Source organism: Vigna unguiculata, chromosome 8, assembly GCF_004118075.2.
Source record: "Vigna unguiculata cultivar IT97K-499-35 chromosome 8, ASM411807v1, whole genome shotgun sequence".
In the NCBI taxonomy this organism is placed as follows: domain Eukaryota; kingdom Viridiplantae; phylum Streptophyta; class Magnoliopsida; order Fabales; family Fabaceae; genus Vigna; species Vigna unguiculata.
The window spans coordinates 24,946,893-24,961,177 of record NC_040286.1 but is presented as its reverse complement, the minus strand read 5'-3'; the positions used below and the strand labels follow the sequence as shown (position 1 = coordinate 24,961,177).

Sequence of the window (14,285 nt, the reverse complement as noted above, 5' to 3'; positions counted from 1 at the left end):
ATTACCGATTTTGTTTTCATTGTGTGATGCTTCAAAAGAAAAATTAATAATTGTTTCAAAAGAAAAGTGTTGAATGGAACAAGTATGGTGGTGATTCTAATTTAAGAGTTTGATTGATAACAATCTAGAAAGCAGTAAGAAAAGCAACACAAAGTTGGCAACTTACTAGGGACGTTGCTATGTCTATTGCAAGCAAGGCAGTGAGTATTAAGTTACCAAGAAATTCAATACTCTTAGGCCACAAGTTGAGATAATTTTAATTGATGGAGAATTGATTAAGGTTGGAGTGGTGCAACTTAGTAACCTCCATAAGCAAGTAGACTTACCAAAGAATATGCTTAAAAAATAATCAAGACTATAACTACTATGTTTTTTTATCCATAAAGGACTATAACCACTATGTAATCCATACCTTACATGACCCCAGTTGTTGAAGCATTGAAAGGTTCATCATTGTTATAATTACCACATCACTCTAATTCTTGCTTTTAGGTTCTTTAAAAAGAAAGTCAAAGTCTATTGATGAAAACAATATATATTAGATGATATACCTATAACTCTTATTTATGGAAACCAAAATTCGAAAACAAAGTCCTTTTTGCTCTAATAAGTTGAAATGTTCTTTCCGCACTCTACATAATGTTGGTTCTGAACAATTTAAACAAGAATATGGTTAAGTTAGTCAAGTAGAAAGCCACATTGAAAATTATATTTTAAACATAGAATAGATAATCTTTTCACAGGGTCACTAATTTGTGTATTGGAAAGGAAATGAAGTTTACTAGACTAACACCACCTACCAAGAACTTAGTGAAACACAAAGAGATACAAAAGAGAAAAAAATGGAGAAAATCTTCACTTCTTTAGTTTTCAATTTAGGGTGCTCTAAACTTGGTTTGGAGAGTAGACTGAATTATGTGGCATGTGTTGTTATTCAGCAACTCCTTCTTAAAAAGCATGTATCTTTCATTTATGGCTCCAGCACCATATTCATTGAATAGCACAATTGATGTTTTATGCCAATGTTAAAACAATCATGAAAGGATTCATTCCCAAGGAATAGAGTAATAGAAGTTACATAAATAACCAATACAATGAATGTCATTATCCTATAAATAGACATCAACTTGACATACAAAAGTAAAATGACAAGAATTTTGAACGAGTACAAAATCTCAACTTAAATTACAAGTAGAAAAGCATAAATCAAATTGTACCATAGTGGCCAGATTGGCCGCTATGTACTCCTAGTGGCCAGATTGGCCGCTATGTACCCCTAGTGGCCAGATTGGCCATTATGCACTCCTAGTGGCCGGATCGGTCGCTATAAACCACTAGTGGCCAGATTGGTCGTTATGTACCACAATAACCGAAGTTCACTGTTGAATCATAATACTCGGATTATCTGTCATCTTAGGAAAGATTGCTAACTCACAAACAACCATTAAGCCTAAAGAAATACCATACAAGCAACAACTAAACATACAATGGTGAAACAACGAAAATCTACATGACAACCATGTTCATTAACTACACGACCTCCTCAAACACCTAGCATAACAAGTAACGCCATATACTCTAACTTAGAACAAAGTTAAACCACTGTGAAAAAAGGTGTTGAACCCAAAACTTGGGCCAACCAGGCCCACATAAGCCCAATAAATGATTGGGCCACTAAAGAGATAACTGAGGCCTAAACCATGGTCTAAACCAAGGAAAACAAGATTAGTTTTCTATAAATAAGAATGAACCCTGGCAATTAAAGGTATGTTTCATTAGTGCATAATCTAAGATTTGACTTTTAAGAGTTTTTGTTGACTTAATCGTTGTAGCCCTTTCTGCAAGTAACCCCCTATGTTTTGTCGAAAACCTAGCACTAAGGACATGACAAATAATACCAAGAAGTGTCTATCCGAGAAGCTTGAAGAGTGTGGTAACGATAGAGGTGATGATGGTAGTGGTAGTGTTGATGTATGGTACGAAGAAAGAGGAATTTCAGAGCCTAAAATCATTAGGAATTTGAAAACTCAAACACTACGTGAATTCAAATTTTGTAAAAACATAATCAATAAAGTTAATGTTTTTTAAATTAATATTAGCGGTTAAAAATTTGTTGTCAAAATTGTATAATTTTGTAACGGTGTTTTAAACCACTATTAATTAATTATTTTTTTGTAGTGTGTGAAGATGATTTGCCTCCATGGCCAACTAAAGGAAGATATTCTAATGTGTTAGTCTTAAGGTTTTGATGTGGTAGGTGAGGAGAAATGTGTATATAAACTAGAGAAGTCATTATATTGAAAACATATCCCTAGACAATGGTATACATGGTTTGATTTGTTCATCCTCTCTTAAAGAAATAACAAATGTCCTTATAACCCATATGTCTATCATCAAAAGGTGGAGAATGGTGAATTCATCTACCTACTGTAGTATGTAGAAAAAATCTTGATAACATCTCATGATGGAGTTAAGATAACAAAAAAAAGTCATTATTGATAACATCTCATGGATTTGAAATGAAGCATATGGGTGAAACTAAGAAGATTTTGAGGGATGGAGAGAGATTGAGCTCAAAATAAGTTATTCTTATGTCAAAGAAAATACATACAAAAGATGTTGAGATGTTTTGTTATGGAAAGTGTTAAAGTTGTGAGCATATATATATATATATATATATATATATATATATATATATATATATATATATATATATATATATATATATATATATATATATATCTTATGTTAAAAGCAACATTGGTAGACTTTGAAACAAATCTAAGATATTTGAAAGAAATTGAGGACATTGGGATTATGTTCAAAGATGATTCACAAAATACTTTGGCACTGCTCTTAAACTCTGACTATGTTGGAGACTTATATGGTAGACAATTCATGGCATGCTACACATTAACAATTGACATCTCATTGGTTATTTGGGCTACGCTCCAACTAAAAGTAGTTTCTTCTACCACTAAATGGGAGTATATGGCATTGGTAGATGTGAGTAAGTAGGGTATTCAGTAGAAGAGTTTGATAGACAATATGAGATTTACTTAAGGGAAGACAATAATATTTTTTTGTGATAGTTTGAGTGCATTTTTTTTAGTCAAGGATCATTTTCAATATGGTATCACTTTCTTTATACTAAGGAGAGGATTGATGTGAAGATGATTGATAAGTGCCCAAATTGAGTGAAAATTTAGATGATTTTAGCACTTATCTAGCTTTGATTGTTAATAATTTTATAATAATTCACCCTAATTTAGTTTATTTTCATAATGGAACACCAAAGGAGAGAATCAAAGGAAAACAAACAGAATTGATAGAAAACATTACAAAATTGGGATGAATTGAGTTGACGCGATTGAGCGACAAAAATGGTGTTGAGCCACAAAGAGATGTTTTCACTTAATCAATTTTTAAGAGGAAGTTTATGCATCATGTACACTTGTTAAATATATGTTATTGTTGGGTTTTATATTTCTTCATATGTTTTGGTTATATATGGGTTATGGTAATAGTTATAGTTATGGTTATGCGATCAATCACTTCGAACCATCGGCTCTAATATACCACTGTTAGTTATATATTTTTCTTTCATCATATGGTTATAGTCATTGAGAGATTATGGTTCCATATGGTTATATGACATTAGTCTTACACATATAAGGCCTTTGACACCACTTTAATCCCAAAACCTTAAGACAATGATGTTATAGGTCTTTATTTTTATATAGTGTTTAACTTTGTCTATTCTAACCAATGTGGAACTTTGACTCACACTTGGACTATTCCCAACAATTATTGATAATAATTTCAAGTGAAAAGATTGCATTCTAAGGTGCAATTCATAGATTTGTGTGTGCTATTCTTTCTAAGGTAAATCTTCTGCTCGTAGATATCTAAAGGTAGATGGTCTAAGATACATATCACATAACAAATACTAATCATTATATACATTGGCGGAAGAAGGTTATGACATAGGGGAGCCATGGCTCCCCCAACCATTTTTTTTTTCTTTTTTTTTCTATTTATTTAAAAAATAATATTTATATATTATTTTTTTATTTATATTAATTGATTTTTATTTTATTTTATTTTATATATATATATATATATATTATTACTTTATTTATATATTATTACTTTATTTATATTAATTTAATTTGGATTTTTTTAATTTAAAAATCACGTTTTTTTCTCTATTATAATTTCTTATACCTTTTTATTTGGTTTTTTCACTTTTGTGCTTCCATTTCTTTCTCTCGTTTTATTTTTATCTCAATTTTCACCATCATTTCCTTATTATTTTCAAAATTAAATTGCACTACGACAAAATTGAAGAGTTAATGAACATGTTGGACTGAGCAATTTCTTCTTGTGAGTAAGTTCATTTTTTCCCTTCTTTTTTTTAAGCAATTTGTTTTCCTCTTGTATGTGGCTTTTCTATGCTCTAGGCATATCTCTATCTGTTAGAGATCATAAAATCATGCTTTAATTGTTGATCAAACTCTTCTTTGTGTAGATAGAGCTATTTTAGGCTTTGAAGTTGTGTAAGGGAAGAGCAAGATTAGGAATCTACTCTAAGGTAAGGGAAGCTAATCATTTAGAAGTTATTAGTTTTCTTAAAATATTGAGTCTTGCTTTTAAGATTTAATTTGAGGTATTCATAATTTTATTTTTTTGTAAAAGAATTGACAAATTTATATTAGAAAAAATATGATAAAGAGTAAAAGAATTGATTCTTTTTTCAAGAGGAAGGTTTGTGATGAAGATGAAAAAAATGCATCTACGTCGTCTAAAATTGAGAAACTTCATGATAATCCAAATATTGAAGAAAACGAAAAACAACTCTCTAAGGTTCCTAAAGTTACATATAATGAATTTGAAAATACTTTAGAACGTGATCCGGGGAAACGTCTTCAAATCTGAAATACCTACCAAATCAAATTGATGAGGTACGAATGGCTTATCTAAAATGGGGTCCATATCAAATGCATCTAGAAAATTATCTGTTGTCTGGAAATATGATCATCCAAGAAGATTTCAATACACATGGTTTAGCTTATTTCCTTCATGGTTATAGTATTCACCATTAAAAGATGCAACATATTGCTTACCGTGCTATCTTTTTAGTAAAATACCAAGCGGACGACCTGACTCAGATGTTTTCCATTGTTACATGTAATTGAGTTTATTTTCATTGAATTCTAATTGGTAATAAGTTGATTGTCATTAACATGTTTTAACTTTTTAAATGTTTTTTTATAGGTTTTAAAAGTTGGAGGAGCATTTTGACTAAAGGTAACTTTTGTTTTTTTTTTTTTATATATTATTGTTGATGATAAACTTTATGTTACTCTTTCATATATATTATTGTTATATTGTTTGGATTATATTGTCATGAGTGCTTATTTTGAATAAAAAATGATGTAAGAAATTATTTTTTTTTAATTAAAAAAAATAATTTATATATAAAAAATATAATTTGGCCCCTAAAATTTGTGGTCAAGTTCCGCCACTGATTATATACATTTTACTTAGTTAGAATTTTATTTACAATTCTAACTAATCATTTTGTTCCTTTATAAACATAGATTGTAGGCATATTCAAATTATACAAACTAAATTTTTTATCATTTTCTATTTTATACTTATTTTTTTATTATTTGCCTTTATTCAGTTTAATTTGTAATTTACTTCGTAGAGTTCTTTCATTGTTCTTAAACTCAATTCAATTCATGTACCATAATTGAAAATATTTAATCCAAATTTTTGACTCAATATCTTTTAATCATTTATTGATTAAAACATAATTTAACAAACTTGGTGAATATCGATAAATGTAAGTGTTGTGCATATACTTTCATCAATATAAAATATATATATATATATATATATATATATATATAATCACAACTTTCCTTAAATTAAAAGAAAATCAATAAATAGATTTATTAGAGGAAACATTTAACTTCACTCCTTTTACTATTCATTTGAAAAACACCAAAACAGACCGGATTACTACCAAACTTTGACAAAGGTGAAGGGTATTCCTTCTTTTTTATGGGCAGCGGGTATTTCTTTAATCAACTAAGATTTTTCTTAATTACCTTGTTAATGATGTAGCAATTTTAATACTCATTATGAAAGTTTGTTTATTCATCAAGTTTTTAAACCTTATATAAGTTGTTTAATTATTTTATTTCCAACATATACACTTTTTTTTAATTTATTCTGATTTCATAATTATATGTCTCTAACCAATATTTTAGACTCTTAAATTAACCAAGAAATTGGTAATTGATTATTAACAATTCAAAAGAATATATATATATATATATATATATATATATATATATATATATATATATATATATATATATATATATATATATATAATCATATTACTTGTTTTAAATGTTATTCAAATGAATTTGAATATTTTTATTAGTTCTTTTTCATGTTAGGTGAACTAAAGAGACAACACAACAAAATTCAGCACAAAATAAGGATTCTAAATGACTTAAATTCAGCATAGAACTTGGACTCTTCTAATCAAGTTATCTTATCACGATCACATCATTTGTTATTTATCAATTAATTCTTTCATAATATATCTTAAACATCATATCTAAGATTATATTTATCTATCATACGGATCATTGAGAAAGGTCAAAATGGCTTACTTACATTATAAACTTTTATAAATTCCGCACATAGATTTAGAATGAAAGCATGAAAACGTCTAATGGTGGTGTAAGTCACAAATGACCAATTAGAAGATGACATTTATAATATTGAACAAAATAATTGAAGTAATTATAACGAGTTAACAATCAATAGAGTTGAAGTTAGACAAACATGAAAATAAAAGGTGAATTATTAGCTCTACTGATCCAGAATCGAGTTTTTGTATACAAATTCATTTTTTAAACATTTATTCTATCCCATCCTTGACCAATTACTCAAGATTTTTCTGTAAGAATTTTAAATTTCTTGCACTTGGTCTTTATATCTCACAATCTAAATATTCCTTCCTATCTCTGCAAGTTTAAAGCATATCAGCTTTATGAAAAAATTGTATGTCAGTAGCTGTTTGGCCCATCATATTTTTGTAAATTCTTTCATTAGATTGTTTTTGTACTGAGTAGCTTGAGTTCATCAACACTTTCTTCCAGCCATTAAAATTTTTGAGGTTACAATCAAGAAAAATAGTTCTCTATATGAAGATACAATTTTAATTAGAACATCACAAGCATAATTATTTAGAAGAAATATCTAGAAAGAGAAAGAGAATAAAACCTGTATATTTGAGAGACAAAAAATAAATGAAAACTTCTATGATATATGTGGACTTTTAATTTTGTAAAAGATCATTAATAATTGGAGTTGCAGATATACTTGAAGAGCTTGTTCAAAAAAAGTTTCATTTGCTAACAATATATTTTCGAAAACAAAATCAATAAATAATACTAGTTTACAAAGAATGGTTAAATATTTGTCTTCTTAAAAATAAAAAATCCATGATTTTCTTTGACTTTTTATGCCCCAGCTGTCCCATCACCCCCTTGTTTTGTTTTGTTTTTCATATTTCCCCTTCCTTTGGTAAAACATCTTTGCACCTTGCTATTAGGATTGAGAAAAATCATAAACAGACGAATGAAAATTGCTCGTAACATCAAATCTCTCATATTTACCCTTACCCTACAACACAAATTTAATTTCAAAATAAAATCGGTACAATTTTTATTCTTTTAGAAAAATATCATTTTATAGAATTTATTTTATCCATAAATAAACATCTTGCCAACCGTGATTTAAAGACATGGGATCTTAAACAAAATTCAAAATGTCTTATTTAAGAGCTCTGATTAATTTCTGTATTATTTGAGGATGCACCATGCATGTTAAGCTCTTACAGTGGGAGAAAGTATAACTTAAAAGGAAAATAGAATTAATTAGGAAAAATGATATAAGTGAAGATCTCCTTGAAAAGAAGGAAAAGAGAAATGAAGACAATCTCCATGAAGTAGATTAGTCCAACTTTTGAATGCCATAGCTGTGGGGAACACAACTAATCTGATGAGAACCATTATTTCCTAAAAGCTACAGCATGTGGACCAAAAAATGAAGATATGATCATGTGGAAAAAAGATCAAGAATTAATGTGATAAAATTTAATTTGAAGATTATACAGTTGAAACTTAGCAGGTATATATATTTATCAGTTCCTCCCTTGGCTATTTGAACTTTCCGAAGTTATAACTACTCCACCTGCTGCCTCGGACGAGGTACGTTGCTGAGTCTGTGAGTCTGATCACAACCAATCATAATAAACAATTGTCACATTGTGTTCATCATTCAAATTCTAATCAATTAGTAATCTCTATACAATAATATATATATACATACATATCAGTGTGTGTGCTTGTTGGAAGAAGTGAATATGAAAATTGAAAAGAAAACTGGTATCTAAACTAAAAAACACTCAGATAGTACAGAGTTCATGTTGATTCCTTGTTTGATAAAACACAGATCAATTATAGTTTAATATAACTGTCATACGGTGATCTGGAACAAGAAAAAAGTTAACTTGTTTCGGTTACTGCACAGATTTGTTTAATAATAAAAAGTTACAGCAGTGGTAGTATGTGTCAAACATGCAGTGTGGGCCAATGCATGGAAGCAAGATCATTTGAATGGTTCTTTAAAGAATTTAACCACCACAATATATGTTTTTTTTCCTACTGAAACCACATGCATTCACTGTTACTTTACATGATGACCCTCTCCCTCTGTCATGACTTTCTTCCACATTGACCCATACATTATACGGTTCATGGCACAACCGAGACAGCTCATTCACATGGGGCTGGGGTTGCCCATGTGGACCCCTATGGCCACATGTTACAGCCAAATCATAATATATATTGTGTGTCAGTAAGTGCATCATAATTCATAAATCTCTGTGCACCTCTCTCTTTCACTCCACACTCCTCTGTGACCATGTGTGGTATATTATGCATACATTTAACTCACATACATATAAAATGCAAGTTAAGATAGACCAAATACAGAATCAAGAATGCAGTTTTTTTCTTCTTTATGAGTGAATGAATGCATTATTTAAAAGTTTGTGTATATATAAAGTTTGAGAAGAGAAAAGGAATAGTACCACTAGGGGAAGGAGAGGGTTGCCTTATTGGAAGTGGTTGCAACTGAGGTGGTGGACGATATGCAGAAAATGAGGGTTCCATGGGTGTAGGGTAGTATAGATAAGAGGGTCCAGCTGGTAAACGATGTGGTTGGGGTGAGGAAAAGGTACTTCTTGGTGCTTGCACAGAATAGCCATAGTAATAAGGGGAACCCATGGTGGAGGAGGATGGTCCATAGAGTTGTTGGTAGTATTGTGGTTGCTGAATTTGTGGGTTATACAATGTGGCCTGTGCTCACACAAATGTGCACAATCATTAACCAAGCAAAAATGTTACACAACTGTTCTCCATTATTTGCAACCAACCTGACATCATTAAAAAAATAAACTACATGTTCTTAATTGATTGGAGGGAGAAAAGATGCTTACTTGATGGTACCCATAATCAGGGGTGTAGGTAGGGTAGCTGCAAAGAGATTTGAAAGCAATTTAATCACCAAGCAAATATAGAAGGAAATACGTTAATGCAGAGGTGCATTTGTTTCTTTGAGAAGCAATGCTCAAAATGGAAGACTCCTATTGTTGTGGACTGACACTGAACTTAACATGTTAGGTTTTCCCAGCAAAAACCAGTGAGGAAAAAAAACCATTAATATTAGTTGTCATGTGGGACCCCTAAATTCATCAATGTGTAATGAGAGTTAGTGCTATTGCGTGTGGTATGTATGGTATGGCATGGCATGGCATGGTATGGTATGCATGGTCCTTGAGATTGAATTAGTTATGACTGATTCAGTGATAAGGGTCTTTTTTGTGGCTCAGGAATTATGAACATGTAGTTGCCCCATCAAGCAGAAAAAGGAAGGAATAAAGCAATATATATAAAGAATGGTCAAGGTGGCATCCAATGATATGAAATTTTGCATGCACATAAAAGTATAAACTATGCATCCTCGTTGGAACTGACAGAGTAGAGTTTAAGGAAGGAAATTTCTGATAGAACGTATAAAGAATTATCAACTATTATTTGGTAGAACTTTCTAGGTGATTCAAAAAGTTCAACCACCCGCTCAAAATCTTAATATTTTATTTTGCAGTATAATAATATCTTCAACTTTACGATTAACAAGAGACAACATATATACACAGTGAAATTCAATACCCTACAGTAGAAACTTAGAGGACAAAAGATTCGGCTAATGTTAATATATCAAATTCAAATAAACCTAATTAACTATAAGAAAACCACGTTACTTTTTATTTTTCTTTACTATTGAAGAAAAAGAGGTTTGAAACACCTGAGAGAAAGAACAAAGGAGAAAAGTTGTAAATAGAAACAAATAAAGTAACACTGTTCATCTTCAACATTTCTTTGTACTAGCTTTCTGCGGTTACATTGCATCCAAAAACTTAAGTTTGTATACTGTGTCTCCTACTCGTACAATCCTCAGAAAATGAAAGAAGTTAACATAAGAGTAATTTCCCTTCTGTTTTTGTTTATGCGTTCATGGTTTTTTAAGAGTACCTTTTAATTTACCAACTAATACACCCCATAAGACAACAATAACATTGCTGGTGAGAAAATGACTTGATGGTACAGGACATGCAAAAGTACCGAGAGCTGAGGGATTTTATTATGTACAAGATTATAAAACAAATTTATTGACGCAGGACCACTATATATCACACATAAAAAAAATGTACATGCATTGCCACGGATTAAATATTAATTGATCTGTTCCTGTTGTCATCCACATTTCTACTATTACCATAGATGCATCATCAATTACATAAGTTACAAAGCAATGTTTCTCATCGATAGGTAAAATCTACAAGCACCCTATCTTCTTAGGCCTTCTTTAATTTATGACATTAATAACTCAACAATATTTTTTCTGAATCGCAACACTCCTCTTTAAAAGACACGAAAACCTAACCTCCCCACATCTCTATTTTACCCCTATGTCAGGTTGTAGTGCGAAAAATGTAATTTTTTTTTTTCTTCCTTCAAGTTTCAACATACATAGAATGAGTCACATTGGTCTTTATTTTAAAACATGTTTTGCCAATGAGTAATCTCAATCAGAAACACAGATAAATGCAGATAATCCGACCGGTCACCTTTAGTATATCCTTTCTTTTAATAATGTTTTTTGTCGTAATAAATACCTTTCTTTTATCATTATTTTGACAGTTGATGTAGTAGTTGATCAAGTGATGAGATTGGAGGAAATGAAATTGAATTGATTAAGGTTTTGAGTGTGGTGGTAGTTAAAAAAGGAAGAGGAAGCAAAGTAGGGGGAGGAAATGCACATGATGGTTGTTGAAAGTTTGGCCTTGTGTGTACTTTTAATGGTGATATGATACGTGAGGATTTTCACGCTGTCACCAAGACCTACTGTAATTGGGGGGGGAGCAGTCAAGCGACATATGTAGACAGCAATGTGTGCGTCTATATGCAGTTCTCAATTAATGCCATGGACCAGTTTCTTTGACTGTGAGTGACAGACATGGGTAATAATAAATGCCCACAGTAAATGTACAAAGCTAACTCACTAACCCATATGGCGGGTACACCAGCGGTGGTGGTGGCGGCGGCGGCTGCGGTGCTAGTGCCGGCGGTCCTGCCGCCGGCACACCACTGTATGAAACTGTTCCTGGTGCTCCTCCTTGGAATGTACCTCTTCCTGCATTACCACCCCCACAACACAACCACAAATTTGATCAAGGAACAAAACATTATATTATATTTATGTGTATATGTTTGTGTTTATATATATGTATTATCCTATGTATAATAATAATAATAATAATAATAATAATAATAAGTGATATTGTGATAATGATGATGATGATGTTCATCACATTGAAAGATAGAAAATGCATATAAAATAATTAACCTCTTGGTGGTGATGGTCTAGGTCTTCCGAGAGAAGCAATGTTACAATTTGCTCTTCTTCCATCTATCACTGGGTTTGGATCAGCACATGCCCTTCTAGCTGATTCTGGATCACGGAATGTTACCTGTTATATGGGACAAGTTTTGTGTGTAATGAGGATCAAATCAAACAACACACATGTTGCAGTGAAAGAGAATCAAGTTTGAGGCAGAGTAAAGAGTTAGAGAGATAGAGAGAGAGAGAGAGAGAAACATACGAATCCGTAGCCTTTAGATTTTCCTGTGTTCTTATCAGTGATAATGACAGCTTCAAGAATCTCACCAAACTGCTCAAAATATTTGCGCATTTCTTCGGTTGGAGTCTCCCAAGCTAGGCCTCCAACGAAGACCTTAGTGAACGTTGTGTCTCCGAACTGTGATCGGTAATGTGGGTAAGCCATGGTGTCAAGGGAAGAAAAGGGTGACCTTGTTTATGCATGAAAGCTAGTTAAGCTCAAAAGGGTGTCCTTGTTTCTTCTGATCTCTACTTATTGACTTGTCACTGCCATTTTCTCTTCTGGTTTTCTGCTCTCTCTCTCTCTCCCTCTGCGTGTGACCGTGTCTTGTAGTTGTCCTACTCCACCATTCAACAACGCCCCCCTCACGACACAAGAATCATTGAATTTGAAGAGAGGCTGAGGGAAAGGGGTGGTGGGTATGGTTTATGATGGTGTGGTATCGTTATTATTTGATGGTTGTTTGTGACAGAGGAGTTAGTTAATTAAAACAAAAATATACGAAAAGGAAAAAAATAATTAAAAAGAGGGAGTTGTTTTATAAAAATATATATATAATTTATTGTTCTAAGAGAAAAGGAAAAGGGAGTTTGAAAAAGGGTGGTGGTGGAGGAGAGAGAAAGAGATCTGACAGCTGCAAACTCTAATTTGCTGGCCAAAGAGAGAAGGAAGAGATGGTGTGGGCTTTGTAGTATATCGCAAGTGACAGCTGCGTTACTATCTCACTTGAAGTGTTTCCCCTCTGTCTCTGCATTAATATACTCTCCCACCATCCAATCAATTTTCCATTTTGACTTAAACAACTCTTATTTCCTTGTCCTTCTCTTCTTCTCCCCTCATTTCTCATTCTTTTTCCCAATACATTACACACCACCCTACCCTATCTTCACTTTCAAACATGGATCTTATATTCTCTTCTTTATAAAACAAATGTTTATCCCTGCTAACAAGCAAAAGGGTAGGAAGGATTAGTTCCAATAATGTCAGTTTGTATGAATGTTTATTAGGAGAAGTATTCACTAACCAAAGTTTGAACACACCTTTGTATTTGATATTGATATTGATTATACAAAGCATAATTGTGAGGAAACAAACAAAAAAACAAAAGGGTACTGGTTAAAATGTTAGTTTTCCAACAACAAAAGATATGGACCCTCTGATCATGATCAGATGGTTCTTTTTACATGAAAAGAAGAAGTTGTGTGATGTATATAATAAGCAAGGGGGTGTGCGTGCTGTCGTTGGCAGCTTTGGTCTACAGACATGGAATGAAGCAGATCAAATTTTTACTCAGTCCGCTTCCTTTTTCCAAAATGTTTGTTGCAGCAAAAGTTATGCGCATATGAGATATAGATATTGACGTACAAAGTAAAAACAATAATTTCAATATCAATTTGACTTAACTTTTGTTGCTTAATTATATTTGATCATAGATCATGTGCTCGGGTAATTAACTGGACCAATCATGGTTACACCTTTTTTCTTTATGTTGGGACCAAACTATATCCCACATGACCCCAAATCCGCTAATCATAAGCTATTACCAGCAAATCAACCAGAATGAAAGGGAACAGTTACAGTTAGGTTTGAAAGAAAGGATATACTTTTGTTCTTTATTAATTCATTTTTTCTGTTTTTCTTTTTTTTTAATTTTCGGTTGAAGGTTGGTGATTATTGCTGGATTGGAAACCATTTTCCGGCTACAATGAAAACAAAACTAAAGACTGTTAAGAGCTATAATGTAGATCCATCACCATCGTATCATTCCTTCATCAATCGCATCATTAACAGTTGTTAATACCAAGCTAATATCCCTCTTATTTTATAGCTAATGGTAGACCATTATCTTGTCCACAACCCACCACCCTCAAAGTCACACCTCCTGCCACCAAATTAACAACTTTATTCAATTCAACTACGAATTTCTTTTACCTTTTATTTTTATATA

General features: G+C 31.8%; 1 protein-coding gene across 1 annotated transcript; it reads right to left on the bottom strand.

Annotated features, from left to right (window-relative positions):
• Positions 1–7,942: 7,942 nt before the first annotated feature.
• Positions 7,943–13,425, bottom strand: LOC114195388 (RNA-binding protein 38-like). The gene is made up of 6 exons (XM_028085840.1): positions 12,320–13,425; positions 12,064–12,187; positions 11,724–11,850; positions 9,593–9,629; positions 9,185–9,452; positions 7,943–8,322 (listed from the first exon to the last, which is right to left on the bottom strand). Exons 1-6 carry the CDS (start codon positions 12,500–12,502, stop codon positions 8,234–8,236), a joined length of 828 nt encoding a protein of 275 aa, XP_027941641.1. The 5' UTR covers positions 12,503–13,425; the 3' UTR covers positions 7,943–8,233.
• Between the last annotated feature and the right edge of the window lie 860 nt (positions 13,426–14,285).

Coding starts and splice junctions, on each gene's coding strand:
- LOC114195388 (XM_028085840.1), bottom strand. CDS start 12,502: ATGGCTTACCCACATTACCGATCACAGTTCGGAGACACAACGTTCACT. Junction 11,851..12,063: donor TAGACCATCACCACCAAGAG/GTTAATTATTTT, acceptor GTGGTAATGCAG/GAAGAGGTACATTCCAAGGA. Junction 9,453..9,592: donor CTGATTATGGGTACCATCAA/GTAAGCATCTTT, acceptor GTGTGAGCACAG/GCCACATTGTATAACCCACA.